This window comes from Schistosoma mansoni, chromosome 3 (genome assembly GCF_000237925.1).
Source record: "Schistosoma mansoni strain Puerto Rico chromosome 3, complete genome".
NCBI lineage: Eukaryota > Metazoa > Platyhelminthes > Trematoda > Strigeidida > Schistosomatidae > Schistosoma > Schistosoma mansoni.
Window position 1 is genome coordinate 2,253,133 of NC_031497.1, and position 17,759 is coordinate 2,270,891.

Consider the following 17,759-nt stretch of genomic DNA (forward strand, 5'->3'; position numbering starts at 1 on the left):
CGTAATGTACGAGAATCATATTCAATCTAGGATTTTCGTATTCATGAAAAAATGATCCACACCAAAATATTATTTAGACCTAGTCGATATGGTACAGAAAATACGGGTTAGAAAATGACATATCAAACTTTAGTCTTCAGGTACTAAACAACTAGTATACAACGACAACGAACTTAAAGTAATTGAAAAGATATGAAATTATCTGTTTTACCCTATGATTTATTTGTTCGGTGGAAAACTCCATACCATTGCTTTCAGTAACCTTATCCGATATAAATAACTCTGAAATAAAAGCACTGACAGTTGAGATCTAGAGACTTCGGTAAGACCTTAAGACCAAGTTTGTGAGTCATATTCAAGACAACTGTTGACATGTGCCTCATATCAGCAGAACTATTACTGCAAATCTATTAATGCACAAATTAATGAGAATATTATCAGTAGGTATTCTCTCAATAATTTCAAACGTCAATATTTTGAATTACATCAAAAAATTATACATCATAAATCCGAAGGATAAGTGCCGTTGAATGAAGGGATAGCTTAGGCTTTTAACCCGTATCCAAGCACTGACAGATGACTGTCGACTAACGGCAGTACTATGATATAGGGACTGCCAAGAGATATGCACTAAAAGTATACTCCGGTGAAAGTAATTGACGTGAGATATCAGAAAGAATATAGATACTACCTAAACGGTTATAAAAGGACGAAAATCGAAAAGAGTGTATTGTGAATGTGAAATAGTGTTTAAAAGTAATTATTGGTACAACATATCATTTATAAATGTTATAAAATTGAGACCCCAGGATGAAACAATTGCGCAAGTGGTGAGACAATAACGCGTGGACGAACTTTGAGCGATGCTGAGGTAAACTTGAGATGACCCATCTACATACTGGTTTCAGAAGGGGTTTTTAAATTAGTATGAGGAGTAAGGACTAAGTTTAAAGTTAGGAGCTGAGGTTGGGAATTAGACTAAGGGTTTTCATCACGAACCGACACCTGCTGTTGGGCCTAAATTTTATTTAAACATGCAGATGAATGGACTATGAGGCAAAATCCTAGACTTGATGTATTAGATTCATTGGTTTGTCCATAAATAATATATTTACAGGGCCAACTGGTCACACAAATCATGATCTACAGGTTAAAAATTGTGAAAATCATTTCATTAGGGCAATCGTCGAAAAATCTTTCATATATTCTCCTTTCGGCAGAGAAGATAACGGCTCTAAGGCTGGAAAACAGCATGAGAAAATGTCGAGTCAAGGTCACGACTATAATAGACGGACAGCCTTGAAAGTGTCGAGATAATTAATTTTTTCGCGCCTTCGTACAAACTTTTTACTCCCGTTGTTGACAATAACATGGGGCCACATTTGTCGTGTAAATCTCATTGTTCAAACGCATGTGCTTTTTGCCATTGTCCACAAATATACATGCTACCAATCACACTGCGCTGTCCCTCCTATTGTATTGCATCGGTCTACATACTTATGTTTATGGTTGTCGCTTCGAGTACTTGTTTTCCTGTCACAATACTAATATATAAGTATAAAGTTTAAACAGCATATTTATCAAATATTAGATGGTTATTACCAAGTATCTGAAACTATACCAAAACAATAAGAAGCGGACGCCAAGAAATTCTGCTGATACGAGGTCGCTATAAAGATAATAGATCCTGAATTTTATCTTAGACCGAATCTGGCAATGAACAAATAGTTCAGTCAGTTAAGTATATGACTGTTCTCATTCATCTTATAATTTTCTGGTTGTTTTGTTCATGCTTACATTTTCTCAAGCATTTATTTGTATTTGTATCGCTTATTTTTCGTCCACCACAAGATGTTTACTGAACTTCTGCGGCCAAAGACAGAACGTGAGTTTAAACAAAACGTCATCAGAATCATAATCTAATAAAAGTGTGAATACGCTAGGGGCATTCGGAGTTTGACAATGCCTTTACACGCAACACCTCTATAACCGAAGTATACCAACCTAGTCAAATCAGAAGTCAGAAGTGAATGGGTTCGAAGATATAACTGGAAGACATTCGATGTATTAAGAAGCATTTGGCCTAAGCTGGTAAGCAGTTGCAAGAGATGCGTGGCACGATGTACCTACTCGTGTTCTGGTGTGAATGATTGACCATCCGCCTGCATCTAGGGCGAGTCCAGTAGAACAAATGGAGTCAGCACCAATGACAAAGACACATAGAGCCATTTATCCTGGGGATTTTTATGCCACTATAAGTTGTGTGATACAATGTGGCATCTTACGGACACCTATTTTCTTTCTCTATTAGTCACCAAGCATATTTAATTCATCAACACCTGATTCTGCAGATGTAATAGTCTGGAGAATAATACGTAGGGAGGCTAAACATAATAATGTCCTAGCCAAATTTGACGAATTCAATAAATTTCGCGCGCGCTTTACGAACGGGAAGTTTAGTACTAACATGATTTGTATTTCCCAAACTTTTGCTGTTTTCTTACGCAACAAAAGTAGCGTTTCTGATCTAAAAAATCTATTTTGAGCTATACGTTCAGTAGATTACGTTTTTGAGTTTCAACCGTTTTAATAGTTAACTGTGGTTTTGACTCAGTTTACTATTCCTTTTTTTTCAGCTTTTTACGTAAGGGCTGGTTTCAGCTTATCGTAACCCGTTTTTATCCATTTTTGCCCGTTTTAGCGTACTGTGTTTCTTTTAACAACCTTAGGATTTCTGCTTGTATTTATAAGACGGTCTACGTCAATATAGTCATGAAAAATTCATGCAAATAACCTGGATGCCATCTCGCTGTTACATCTGGTATGCAGTGCGACAACTGCAAAGGTTGGTCCCATAAAGCGTGCACAGATCTCACAGTAACTGCCGACAACAGACTAAACAAGTTGGATCTTAAATGGGTATGTGTTATGTGTAACACGGGTGCTGTAGATTTGCTGAGTAACATCATTGCCCTATTGACAGGTCTACGGAACAAGTTGTCCGGAAACTTAGTAAATGACAGTCATACAACGAGTAGACAAACAAGGACGCGCAGTGTGTAACAGAGGAGGGATATCGACAGGTCTACTATCGATGGAGCAGGTAATAGCACTGATGATAACGTGCCAAAACTCAGCACCATCATAAAGTCGACGGTAATAGACTCCCCCACCAAACTTGGGTCTCCCAGCACAGGGTCCTTGAATGCAACGGTGGTTCCCAAAAACTCTGTGGGTGGTTGGGCCCGTGTCAACAGAGTTTAAAAAGATCGGACGTCACCATCTAAGCTGAACATCCCAAGTTTTGCACGGAAATCAACTGGTGACTTGGCCGCACAGTCTACCTCCAAGAATGTCCGTCCGGCCATCAAAGAGCCCAGGAATAGGAAATGCCCTTTAACCTCCAAACAACGTGCTGAACCTGGACGCACTGGAAAACCTGGGTAATCAATAACGATTCGTGATTACTCTCCCATAATCATAAACGCAATAGAAAACCCTGACCTTCCCCTCAGTTTTCAAGACAAAAATGACAGGATGCTCTGGTGGGCATTAAACAAGGAGCTTGACCTTCTTAGAATAGAGTCTTTGACGGTCACACGGCTTACTCTGGGAAAGGACTGAAATCATCAAAATCACACGAGGCTACTTCGTGTAACACCCAGGAATGCTTCCGACGAAGAGGACGTCCTGCTAGTTAGTCACTTACTGAAGTCTCAAGGGAACGTAATAATACTACCTAGCATACCGTATTATGAGCGCAATCCCATCCGGAACATCCCTAAAGTATCTCGCGAGAAGTATTTCCGCGGAAGAAATATCATTGTGCAAGGTGTATTGAAAAATACAGACCCTGGTCAAGCAATCCCTGATATTTCGGAATGGAAACTCATCAAGCAATCCTTGAAGCTCAAAAACATACTGACTCAACATGTGATGAGACTATCCCAGAAGGGCGGAGATTCTAAATCCCGAAAAATGATGAATATGCCCATATTGGAGGTCAAAACTCGACTGGAGCTCGGTTCTTCAACCTCATTGAAGATCTGGGATTATTCGAAAATGTGAATTCAGCAGCTCCTTGGAAAAACAATCAGACGCCGTCGGGCTTAGACCGGGTATTTACAGATGAAGAATCCCTAGTCGACAACCTCTCAATTCTGACTCTCCTGAGGAAAAGCGATCACACCATTATACTTTTGAGTTTTTGAGCTAAGATATCACATCAACAACATGCTCTAGAATTTAAAACGATTGAATGTGTCAGCTTTACAGAACTATCTACAGCAGGTGGACTGGGATGTTCACCCTCAAGATGATGTGGATGCTCATTGGGATTTCTTACTGCACACGCTCTTATGTGCTACTAAGCAGTCAGTTCTTCAAATCGTCCCAAGAAATATACACTTCAAGGTCAGGGTTAACTTCACTTTCTCTCAGGCTATGGAATATCTTAGTGGGTTTCGGTACTAGAACCTCTTCTTTTCTTGATTTATATAAGCGATATTTCACAGCAGGTGTTGTCAGACTTAATACATTTTGCTGATGACGTGGAACTTTGAAAGGAGACAACCAACCAAGAGGATAAACTGACACTTCAAGAGGACCTGGCTCGACTTCAAAGTTGGGCAGATGGCAACAGACTTGCCTCCAACACTTCAAAATGTAAACTAGTCCATCTGCGACATGTTGCAGACTATAGGTACAACTTGGGAAACTCCTCTCTAGAATTGTCTCAAATCGAAGAAGATTCTGAGGTGCTGGTACCTTACGACTTGAAGTCTTACGTTAACTGTGACAAAAACGCCTTTCGAGAAAACCTTGCACTGGTAACATTGAGGAGCATTTTTGGCCAGTATGACCGAAGGAATTTCCACATAATCTTCAACAGTTTCATCCGTTCCCTTTTAGAGTACAGAAACATAATATTTCCTCCCCCCTTAAAAAAGATAAGGACACTCTGAAGTGTATCCAACGACGAGCTACGAAGTCAGTTCGGGGACTCAAATTCAAGTCTTATGAAGAGCGCCTCCAATCACTTAACATTTACCCGTTGGAGTACAGGCATCTTAGAGGTGACCTTCTTATGGCTTACGGTATCCTTAACACTTCTGGTCATACTCTTAAACATCTGCTTAAGCTTAGTCACAAAACTAACCTAAGGAGTAACACCCAGAAACTGGAGACCCAACATAGCAGAACAGACTGTAGACACAACTTCTACTCCTTGACAGTTGTCAAATGCTGGAATTCGCTGCCGACTGAGCTAGTCTAGGCGATTTCCCAAGAGTCCTTGAAGAGGAAACATGACTCATTCTTAAGGACTAAGAATAACATTTTATTATGATTTGCCAATTTCTTTTTTCCCCTGTTATCGTTAATATACCTAGGTTCCTGCCTGGAGGTATTGGTGATCCACTGCTACAAATAATAATAATGATATATTCTCAAGTAACAATTTGTTACACGAGGTGTGCCGGTTTACAGGCAAGATAAAATTGTTACAAAAGTTTTCACTGTAGAAAATTACTCAGCTGGGTTGATATTTTATAAGATATGAGTGTAAATGGATTTCGCAAGAAACATGTCAATATCACACTCGGCTCACTTTATGAAGGAAGCGTTGCAACATACAGCTGGCGCACAATATTCATGAAGTAATATTTAAGCTATAAACATTCAGTCTATTTGTTTATTACTGAAGTATTTATTAGGCAAGAGCATACTAACGTGTTAAAAAAATAATTTGAACAAGGTATGAGTGGGTAAGGAACTGTATAAATGAAGGTAGTTCAGAAAGAAGTATGGAATTATGTGCAATTATAAAATAAGTCCTGCAAACAGTATTCCGATGCAAATATCTGTCCCCCTTTTTTCGAAGCTATTTGAACCCTTTATTGTTTTTAGATTTTATAGGGTATGGAGTGGGCTTCGTTTTTAGCCAATTGTCTAGTTTGCTTGTAATAGGATTTCTCGGTGCGAAGTCGAACCAAGTCAGCGTTCTAAACACGATTTGAAGAGGTATTTTGCATAATTAAGTTCGCATCAATACCGTTGGCTCGTGACATCCCACTTGACATAAGGAGCCGTAATTTAACATGTTCTGCCCTACAGACAAGTGTGGTTTGGAGTTATCTCCCCACCGTCATGCTTGCTGGTCAGTAACGCCACCCTCCTTCCTTTTATGATGTGGGACTCTCTTACGTTTGTGGTCAGTATGAATATTGCTTTAGTCAAGGACCATAGTTGGAATGCACTGTCTCTAAAAGTTCCACGTTACAAGCAAATCAGATGGTAAAAGCATTTGTATTATGGGTTAGATATCCCTTTAATATATTGTACTGCTATGAAGATAACTAATGGTAAAAGTCGTAAGAGACATGTCAGATTGTATGTGGTTAAGAGATGGTAAGGACTAATAGCGAACCAGAGGATATGAAAAAGTAGACATAGAAGCCCGTTAAGCGAAAGCTTCTTCTATTCCGCCTACAAACATTTGAACCATTTGAATTTGGAGATCACAAATCAAATCCAGTAGGAGTGTTGCAATCCATGTCGGACTCGGTAGATGTCATAAGTTAACAATCAATGTAACACTAATTTCATGTGTACATCAACGAATCGACTTAAGTGTAATTTTGATTCACGATTTGAGATTAACTGTTCGTCACAATACAGCAGCTGCAAAGATTTTCGTGTGTCGCGACCACTTCGTAGGGCTTCCAACTACTTTGGCGAAGATTTACTCAAATTTCGTGCTACACGTCATTTAGAACATCACGCACAAGGAGTTTGCTTGTGTCCAATAGGGGATACTGACGCACTTCAGCATCCCTTTTTTAAGTTTTGATGAGTAATATATTATTTATGATAATGTATTTAGGAAATGGCGTATCAGAAATCAATAGGAATTCAACAGCATGGAGCCAAAACCAATTGTTCGCTTAGTCGAGTTTTTAGTGGTATTGGTTCCTAAGCACACTATCTTTGAAGCTGAGCGTATAATTACAGGGGGAGACAAGGTTAGCAAAGGGGAACGCAGTAACAAGGAAACGAAATAGCATGGCTCAGTCATTTTTAACTGTTGGTTTTTATATCAAATACATTACTCTCTTCTCAGCCCAAATGTGTTCTTCAGAAGCGCTAGACGTCGCACTGCTGATTGTCGTGATAGGACGATTCAGTGTAGACAGTGATGTAACTTCCACGTAAAATCTCACAAATGAGGTAGTCACATCATGACAAATCTACAATTTTGGTATGAGTTATTATAGTAATACTAATACCGAAATGAACCATAATTCCACAAGCTATCAGAAATTCATTAGCTGGATTTTTGGACCTTGTTAAAGTAAGCAGTATGTTGAGAGACATTAATGTAAGCTTTCTAGTTTCCCTAATTTATTTAGGAAAGCGTAATTCGTACCAGATAATCTAGGCTAGTAACAGTATGCTGCTTTATGAGTAGATCCACAGTTGTAGTAGTGACCTGATGTAAATGTAAAATTATTTCACATCGTTTTAGGACAAATACATGTCTTTAAAAAATCACTTCCTGTCATTATCTATGTTAATACAATATATATGCTATTGAGTAACGATATATATACGATTTCACCTAATTTTTTTGATGAGCTAGAGACGTATTCTGATAAATCTTACACGTTAACACATTATTTAGCATATAAAGTTTGTCACCAAACCTCATTTCTGATGGCAGACTATTTTGTATTTACTCATACTGTTGCGCCTAGGTTTTTGTTCTCTTCCGTTATTGATGCACAGTATGTTGATTACTTGTAACTTATGAACCCAAAATGACAGTAGAACCAAACTCCAATTCAGGCGCCAAAGTTTATTCCCAAATTACAAATAACCGACCCAAATATCGTTCCAATAATATTTATAGAAATTATGAAACAAATCTTCAGTTTTTAAGGTTCCCGGAGCAAACACTTCCGAATACCGAAATTTCCGAAGATAAAGACACAAACGAACAAGTTCAGAAGTTGAGTTGAACAAATATATTCAAAACACATTGAAATTAATAATAGTCAGTGTAAAGGTTTTTAATCAGTCAAATGTCTGCAGTTCTTCCGTAATATACACTTCATCAGGAAGCATTTCTGATTTTCAGTGACCCAATTTATTTGTCAACTGTGTGCATTTTATTCCACAAAGGGATGTTGTTATAATACGGAAGTGGTAGATTTATTTGTGAGTCAATTTAATTGTAAGAATTAGGTTTATCGCCATCGTGTTTACATAAGTGTTCAAATTCTAGGATATCACACCTAGATGTACAGTCAGTTCTAAGAATTCTTCCGAGAGGATACCGCCAAACTTCTTCGACCTTTAGCTTTCCGAATAACTGTAAGCCGGTAGGTATGAAAGACCGGAATTCAAAAATATATTCGTATTGCAGAAAGATTCCACACTTGCCTCAACAAACATGGAAGGGAGAAAGTTATTAAAATATATTGCTGCATGATAATTAAAGTGGTAAGCAGTCTTTTGTCAAATCTTTACTTTATTTCAAAATACAGTATGAAGACTGTTTTCGTGTGGTTATGAGTTTGAGTAACCTTGTTAAATAGTTCATCGTTGCCGAAATGTATGACCCAATTATTAAGAAGATACACTTAAAAGTGTTAATCAATTATGAGGTTTTCAGGTTGCTGATCTCTGGTCTTTTATTATTTTTCCGATAAGTCATTCGATATTTATTGTTCTATAATTCTGAATTTGGTTTCTAAGTCTTCATTTATATTAAGGGACTACAAACGTTATCGTCCACGCTTCCGACTGCGTTCCGGATTCTTTGTATAGGGCACAAATTTCGAAAAAAAATGTTAGTATATCCAACCGTATTATCCTCACCAGCACAACAATAATTTCATTGGTCTAGGATATACTGGACTGTTGAATAACCATTAACTTAATAGTTTGCAGATCGCACGTTGGCCATCATATTTGATTCCATCGTACAGTGCAGAAGCCACGTTGTAGTCTTCACTCATGTACACTCTCTCGGCGGACGACCAGAGTTTTGAGACTCAGATGGACCAGCGAGTGCTGCCTGTTCCTCAAATTATTTATGTTTTCCGGCTGACCTTTCACATGCTCAAGTAAATTGTGCATTTGGCGAGTAATAGATGCTGTGGAGGGAATCAAGTGCAACCAAACACTGAAAGTTATTGGCACTATGAATTTTAATAACATTATTGACAACCATTTTATTAATAACGTCAATAAACTTTTTATCCAAAGTTTTGAGTACTATGTCAATCCCACATTGGTTATTCTAGCCTTCAGACAGGCAAATTTACCCATCTTAGATGAGTTTACTAGTTACACATCTAATAATCAAGGAAGTTTCATTAACAGAAAACAAATTCGCGGTCACGACGCATATGAATTTTCTATAGCTAAAACTCTAATATTTCCATTCTTATCTATTGAATGTTCTAACCAAGAGACGACTAGTAGTTCTTAATCATCTTTCTGGTCTGGTGATCATTATTAAACTCCAGCATATTACGACAGCGTGCTTCACTTCAGGTGTTGACGTCTTCATGATCCAGTCGATCACCAGGAGAAAGGGTGGGAGTAAGCAACCTTGTCTAACACCGGTTTTTACATCGAATGAGTTGGTGAGTTGTCCCCCATGAACGATTTGGCAGTTTAATCCATCATGGGAATTCCGTATGAAATCAACCAGCTTCTCAGGCACGCCGTGGTGTCTAGGAAGCCTCCATAGTGTCCTCCTGTCCACACTATCAAATGTTTCTCGTAGTCAATGAAGTTGATGTAGAGTGATGAATTCCATTCAATTGATTGTTCCACAATGATCTGTATAGTTGCGATTTGGTCTGTACACGATCGATCCTTATGGTATCCAGCCAGTTTATCTCGAAGTTGGGCGTTTATGTAGTCTTTCATTCTGTTTAACAATACCCTGTTGAAGACTTTTCCTGGCACTGATAGAAGAGTGATGCCGCTGTAGTTATCACACTTGCTGAGATCGCCTTTTTCAGCATCTTGATCAGAAGTCCTTCTTTTCAGTCTGTTGGTACTTGTTCTTCATCCTAAATTTTACTGAGGAGAATGTGGAGTATCTTTGCAGTTGCTGCTACATCTGCTTTCACTGCCTCTCCCGGAATGTTGTCTGGTCCCGCTGCTTTGCCGCTCTTGATTTGTCTGATGACCATGCTATTCTCTTCAATTGCTGATGGGCCAACATCGATTGGGAGGTCTGTAGGTGCTACTTCGATGTTGGGTGGGTTCAGTGGAGCTGGTCGATTCAAGAGTTCTTTGAAGTGTTCTACCCACTTGTTTCGTTGTTCCTCAATTTTGGTGATTACTTTGCCATCCTTACTTTTCACTGGTCGTTCTGGTTTACGGTAATTTCCAGAAAGTTTCTTTGTTTTGTCATACAATTGTTTCTTTCACTTGCAGCCTTTTCCTCTGTCTTTGCTAGATCTTTCACATATTTACGTTTGTCGCCTCTGATGCTCCTCTTCAATTACTTGCTTACCTGTGTATATTCGGCTTGTGCCTTGGCTTTTTCTGCTCTTGTTCGGCTGGTATTGATTTCTTCCTTCTTGTTCCTCGTCTCTTCAATCTTAACCAGTGTACCAACAGTGATCCATTCCTTGTGATGGTGCTTCTTGTGGCCCAGAACCACCTGACATGTTGAAATGATTTCCTCTTCTATCCCATTTCAGCTGCTCTCTGTAGTAGTTCCCTCTTCATTGAGCAGCTTATGAAAAGCCGGAACTTATTGTTGAGGGCTACGTTGAATTTTTTGGGTTTGTCAGTATCCCGAAGAAAAGCCGCATTAAACTTTTGTTATGTTGTCCGCCCCGTTGTCCAGTGCTTCATAAGTTTTAGTTTCATCTTGGCGACCAGCAAGTGATGATATGATGCTATATCAGCTCCTCTGCTGGTTCTCACATCCTCCATCGTCCTCCCGAACGTTTTGTTGATGCAGATATGGTTGATTTGGTTCTGTGTAGTGTGGTCCGGTGAAGTCCATGTGATTTTATGAATGCGTTTGTGTAGGATACATGGACAGCTAGGATGCAGCTGGACGATTAAGACTTCTCAGATGATCTAGCTCTCCTATCACACACGCAACAACAAATGCAAGAGAAAACGACCAGTGCAGCAGCAGCAGCCTCAGCAGCAGTAAGTCTCAATATAAACAAAGGGAAAAGCAAGACTCTCCCGTACAACACAGCATGCAACAATCGAATCACACTTGACGGAGAAGCTTTGGAGGATGTGTAAACCTTTACATATCTGGGCAGCATCATCGATGAACACGGTAGATCGGATTCAGATGTGAAGGCACGGATTGGCAAGGCAAGAACAGCATATTTGCAAGTGAAAAACACCTGGAACTCAAAACAGTTGTCAAGATCAGAATTTTCAATACAAATGTCAAGACAGTTTTACTGTGTGGGGTGGAAACCCGTAAAACTACGAAAGCCACCATCCAGAAGATACATGTGTTTGTCAACAGTTGTCTACACAAAATACTTTGGATCCGTTGGCCAGACACTATCAGCAACGAGCTACTGTGGAATAGAAGAAACCATATTTCAGTAGAGGAAGAAATAAGGAAGGGGCGCTGGAAATGGATAGGGCAGACATTGAGGAAAGCACCCAACTGCGTCACAAGACAAGTCTTCACATGGAGTCCTAAACAACAAAGGAAAAGAGGAAGACCAAAGAAAATATTACGCCGATGAGTGGAGACAGACATTAGAAGAATAAACAAAAGTGGATAGAACTAGAAGGGAAGGCTCAGGACAGAGTGGGTTGGAGAATGCTGGTCGGCTGCCTATGCTCCATTGGGAGTAACAGGCATAAGTAAGTAAGTATATTACGACCGCGAAATCAGGAGTCTAAATAGCATGTGGGAAAGAACACTATATCTTAGACACTACTTTTACAGACCAGACTTGTGTATTTTACTGTGCTGGGTCAAGTGTCTTTGTGAAAGATCTCATAAGACATAGCTAGATGTCATGGCTACATCGATAAATCCAACCGCGAAGAGAAGGATAACCAAAACATATATATATCACTAGTATTCATGACTACATCAAAAAAATAAATTCCCATCGAAACGTTAGCGTTTATAGCTAAAAAGTACTAGATATGTACAGGTTGGGGACGCATAGGACGATCTATAATATAAAGCTGGTTAATCAGCAATGGTTATCATGATATCAAGGAGGCTCGTACACATGTTCGACATCCAATGATTTGCCATTCAGCATAGAAGCATTTCAACCTGATGGACGATTAAGCTATGCCTTTACAACATCCCACTAGTCCCATAAATATCGGTATCCTGAATTATTACAGTTCATAGACCAAATAAGGTACGACAGTTAAACAGACGAAAGAATAGTTACACTTACATGAAAACCTACACAAATAAAAATTCTTAAGTAATCATATGGATAAAAGCAGAATATTGTGTAAGAAAAAATTGAGTAGTCTTTCTCTCATTTTACCCGATGCCATTTCACATACATCTACCCTACAGTAAGCCCGCCAGGTAAACTGTTTATAGATATTTGATGTTCAGCTGATAACGGTCCATCGAATTTCGTTGTTTCTACTTTGAAGACTGTGAAAAAGATCTACAAACTTGATGTGGATATTCTGATGCATTTTTCCACTTCTCTATAATGAAGTTTATCACGAATAAAACGATGGAACGCTAACTTGGACACTATATTGTTGAGATTCGAACAGATTAACATCTTGAGTTGTCTCTTCGTTGCCCAGAGTATCGAAATTTAGTTCTAACGAAACTGAAACTAGTCCGCACCTGTTCAAACGAAAGCCACCACTTTTGTACTTCCAACGGAGATTGAAAATAATCTGCCAGAAAATTCCGTCTCGCCTTCCTCCACTATAAGCTTTCTTGACTTTTAAAAATCCTATAAATTGATTTCTCATTGCCAAATGAAAAGTAAAGTGTCGTTCATACAGAAGATTTCGACAGTACTTGGAAATCAATGATGTCTGTGCCAAGTATGATGATATGACTAACTATCGTTATTGTACAGCGATGAACCCAGGAAGATAACTAAGATCGTCTTCGGTCGCTGATTGAGAGTAGGTGAAGTTAACAAATGCCGCTTGTATTTGTATACTGAATTACAGTGACCCACTAGGAATTATGGGTAAGTATCCACTAAAATACGAATACAGAAACCCGCAATGGTATATGAAAAATAAAGACATGTTTAGTTAACGAGTGCCGTATCATAAAATCGAAATTCAGAGCACTCAAAATAACTGGTACCAGAATATTTCATACAATGTCTAATTAGCCTCAGTTGAGGCGGCAGAGGCATTTCAGTTTCAGTTTCAGTTTGGAAAGGACAGGAGGCTTGATGGCCTGTGTTAGTCCTGTCAATGATGGTCTCTCAGCTGATCCAACTTTCTTTTGAAGGAGTCGACGGATGGAGCCTCAACCACGTGCTGAGGTAATGAATTCCACTCGTTGATTATCCGATGGGAAAGTCGGTAGTCAGCTGACAAGTAATTCGTTCTGGGCTTGTGAACTTTTTTGGAGTGTCCTCGTAAATTTTATGTTTTGGAAGACAAGAAAAATGAGGGCATATCAGGTGCAAATTTGTCATTAAGCAATTTGAAAACTGTAATCAAGTCGCCTCTGATTCTTCTATATGACAGCGGGAATAGGTTTAGCTTGGTCAGTCTAGTGTCATACGGGAGCTTCGCTATTCCGGGAATCAGCCTAGTTGCTGTTCTCTGAACCCTTTCCAAGAGTTCACTGTCTTTTTAAGGCAGGGGCTAGCTGCTTGTATGCAGTACTCAAGTTTAGGGCGTACAAACACTGTATACAAAGTCAGAAACGTTTTAGCGTCAAGATGCCTAAAAGCCCTGCGTATGGACCGTAAAGTCCTAAAACCTTTGGCGGTTATTGCACGGCAGTGTGCAGTAGTCTTTCAGTCTTGACTAACGATGACGCCTAAGTCATTGTGTGTCTGGACAATAGGTAACTCAGTGTTATTCATCGTGTATGTATCTGTACCCTGGTGGCCAATATGCATCACAATACACTTGGAAGTGTTTTTCGGCAATTGCCAGGTTTGGGACCATTCAGATAATCTCTCCAGGTCATTTTGAAGTTCTAAGCTATCGCCCTTGCTTTGTATCGCTCTCCATATCTTGACATCATCAGCATAAAGTAAGACCGATGATGATAGTAGACGAGGGAGGTCATTTACGTACAGGAGGAATAACACTGGCCCCAAAACTGTACCCTGGGGGACTCCACTAAGCACAGTTTCCCAGCTAGACAACTTGGAGTTCACCCTTACTCTTTGTTGACGCCCAACTAGGAAGTCTTTTATCAACATCAATAGACTGCCTCCAATCCCGACATTCCTTAGCTTATATAACAGCCAGTTATGCGGAACTTTGTCGAAAGCTTTGCTGAAATCGATGTAAGCTACGTCTATAGGTAACTTTTGGTCCTTAAGAGCGCACCAGCTTTCACGAGCGACTAATAAGTTTGTGAGACAAGAGTAACCTGTTCTGAAACCATGCTGCTTTTTGGAGAGAATCCGGTTTTCATCGAGATGCTTAAACAGCTCCTTCCGAATAATCTTTTCTAAGATTTTAACAACCACACTAGTTAGGCTAATTGGTCGGTAATTCTCAGGCTTATGTTTTGTACCTGTTTTGAAGACTGGACTTACTATGGTGTTCTTCCAGTCTTTTGGTAGACGACCCTGGGTTACGGATAGATTAAAACATACACTTAAAGGGTTCGCAACAAAGTTAGCTAATTCCTTTAGTAACCTAGGATGCAGTTCATCGGGTCCAGTGGATTTACCTATGTCAAGCAGACCAAAGACATCGAGTTCTTTAATGGTCACGCTGTCCAGTGCTTGTGTGGGGGGATTTTCATGAACTGGTGAGAAGGGTGTTTTTATGGTGTATACATCGCTAAAGTATTTAGAGAATACTTGAGCTTTGCCAAAGTCGTCCTCCACTAGTGATGAGGCAGTACTGTCTCCCCATAGTGAAGGAACATTTCTTCTTCTTTTTGTCCTTTGGTTTATATACGAATACAAGCGTTTAGGGCATTCTATGGATTCCCTGACGATTTTCTCTTCGTACAGCTTTCTGGCCTTACGGAGGGTCGAGGCACAGGTATTTCGAGCCTTTTGATACTGAGATTTTGCCTCGTCAGTCCCCAGTAACCTAAATCTGTCCCACATTTTCCTTCTTTTACGGAGAAGGATGCGAACCTCCCTACTGAACCACGGTGGGGAGTTTCTCGGCCCTTTAGGTGTAGTCCAAGGGATGTGGGGGGCGGTAACTTTTAAGTATAAATTCCGGAATACGTCCCAAGCCGTTTCGATTGATGACTCTGAGTCTATTTTCCAATCTACTGATGATGCTGATTTCATGATGTCTGGTATGTTTGCTTTCCAGACGTTAGGTCTGGATTGAGCTGAGGCGTGCTCGTGATCGACAGTTAAATGGAAATCAAAGCTTAAAACTGCATGATCACTTTTGCCTAGGGGTGGCATGTAATCCAGGTTTGCAACGTCATCCTTATAATGAGTCAATATAAGATTTAGTAAGGATGATGCAGAACCCGGGTCGTACCTAGTTGCTTCCTTCACGTGTTGCACTAGGGCACATGTGATTACCGCATCAACTAGTTCCTGTTCGAAGGAATTTGCTGACGATTCAGTCCGCAGGTTTCCCCAGTCCACCATAGGTGCACTGAAGTCCCCTAGGATTAGACATCGATCACTTCGTGATAAAGTGTTGAGACTGCTTAGCAGGACCTCGTTTACCTCACAGCTTGGACTGCGATAGATCAAACTAAGCAGCAACTCTTGTCCCCTGCATTTCAGGCGGCAGCTAACTAATTCATATGTCCCACTCTCATGGGATACACTGTCGATGATGGTGGAAGGGATAGCATTCCTAATGAATAGAGCTACTCCCCCTCCTTTACGCGTTTGTATTCCATCGGCCCTAACTAAAGTAAAACCCTCGAAATCAAGTTCCCTACTATCTATGGACGGCGTCAGCCATGTTTCTGTGACTGCGATTATGTCTGGCCTAGTTGAGTCAATCTGTACACCTAGTTCCGGTAGCTTATTGAGTAAGCTCCGGGCATTAGTATAACAGATCCGAAGCCTATTTAGGTGGCCTCGTGCTTCACCCAGAGTGGCTTCGGCATCATCCTCTGTCGAAGCCTCACAACCCGAAAATTTACAATTTTCAGGTCTTTTTCGCCAGCGTCTAATCTGAGCTGTAGTTCTTTTCCGGCTTCCCGTCTTTCTACACGGTTCGCCAACGGTAAGTCCTTACGGAGAAAAACTCCTGAACCCTTTAACTTGTGTCCATTTTCTAAGATTAAGTCGCGTTCGTTTGGGGATTTGAAAACGACTTTGAGTAGTCTAGACTGATTTGGCTTCAGATGCGCTAGGTTTCCTAGTCTATACACCTTTAGCAAGGTGACTGCGGAGATGTTTTGGGGCATAACTTGGTTGAGTAGTTGTTTTATCAACACAATGTCATGCTCAAAACGAGCTTTTGGTTCCGAGATTTCACTCTCCTTGACTCTATGGAAAATGACTGATCTGTCGCTGTGATCAGACCTCGGTTTGTCGACCCTTTTGGTGGGGGTAGGATTCCCTTTTACGTCATTTTGCCGTTTTCTCCTTACGACCCGTACCCAATCGGCAACGTTCTTTGAAGTAGTAACCACAGTCGCGTCAGGCGTACTGTGGGATTCCGGAAGGTTCAGGACGACTTGGGAGGTTGGGTCATCTTTCGCGCTGGAAACCGATCGAGCCTTGCGATTTTGGGTTCCGGATGTTCCCTTCTGGGTACCATTTTTGATACGAGGGACAGAAGAGACTTTTTTGCGCGAGTTTCTGGTTGTGACAGACCTCTTTGGAGGATGTTCTTCCTCCTTTGGACAGTGTGCGTCAGCATTTTTAGGACTCATTTGGGCCTGCCTTATGTCAATCTGCGTGTCGACAGATTGAGTTCTGACTGATATGTCCCGACCGCGCTTGCCAAGACACTTTTTCGCGGCATTTACTATTGAGATGGCCTCGGTTAGCAGGCTATTTGCATCCAAACAGCACTGCTGACATAACCATATGCATCCATTTTTACTGAACCGCTTGAAAGCTGCAGGCGTTAGATTCGTGCAAACTTCGTGGTACCAACCTTTGCACTCATCGCACTGCATGCCGCTGTCAACGGGATATCGACGTCCTGGGCGGTGGCAAATGCTTTTGTTGCATCTTCCAGTCATTTTAGGATGAGAAAGTGAGTTTTGACTAAGAGTAGAAAAAACTATAAATAGTTAGGACCAAAGTACTAACAGATACAATAGAAAAACAAGGTACTCTGGAGTACCGACGATAAAACTATTTAGGATACCAAAAATGATACTCTAGTCGAATACTTTAACTGAAAGAAATTCAATCAAAGTATAAACAGTAGTCTTGATACGTTAATAACGATCAAAACAATAGAATTTACTCAACGAGGAAAAATACCACTGTCCTTTTTAAATAGCGCGACAAATATTTGCCGAGTAAACTTGCTAGCCATACAGTCAAACTTTGTACTGATTCTTTTTCAGTAAATAAGATCGAAGCATTAAGTTTTGTGATGTTTTCTTGGGGTTACTCGATGGTAAATAAAAATGTATACGTGCTGTA

At 40.2% G+C, this 17,759-nt stretch overlaps 1 protein-coding gene across 1 annotated transcript in view; it reads right to left on the reverse strand.

The window, feature by feature from the left end:
• Nucleotides 1-244, reverse strand: part of Smp_166780 (hypothetical protein) — a gene marked incomplete at its 5' end in the record, with an annotated part of 67,195 nt that extends 66,951 nt beyond the window's left edge. Inside the window, one exon of the mRNA XM_018798873.1 lies at nt 212-244. Within this exon, the coding sequence (XP_018650719.1) occupies nt 212-244 (33 nt within the window). The remainder of the gene's footprint in view (nt 1-211) is intronic.
• Nucleotides 245-17,759: the final 17,515 nt, after the last annotated feature.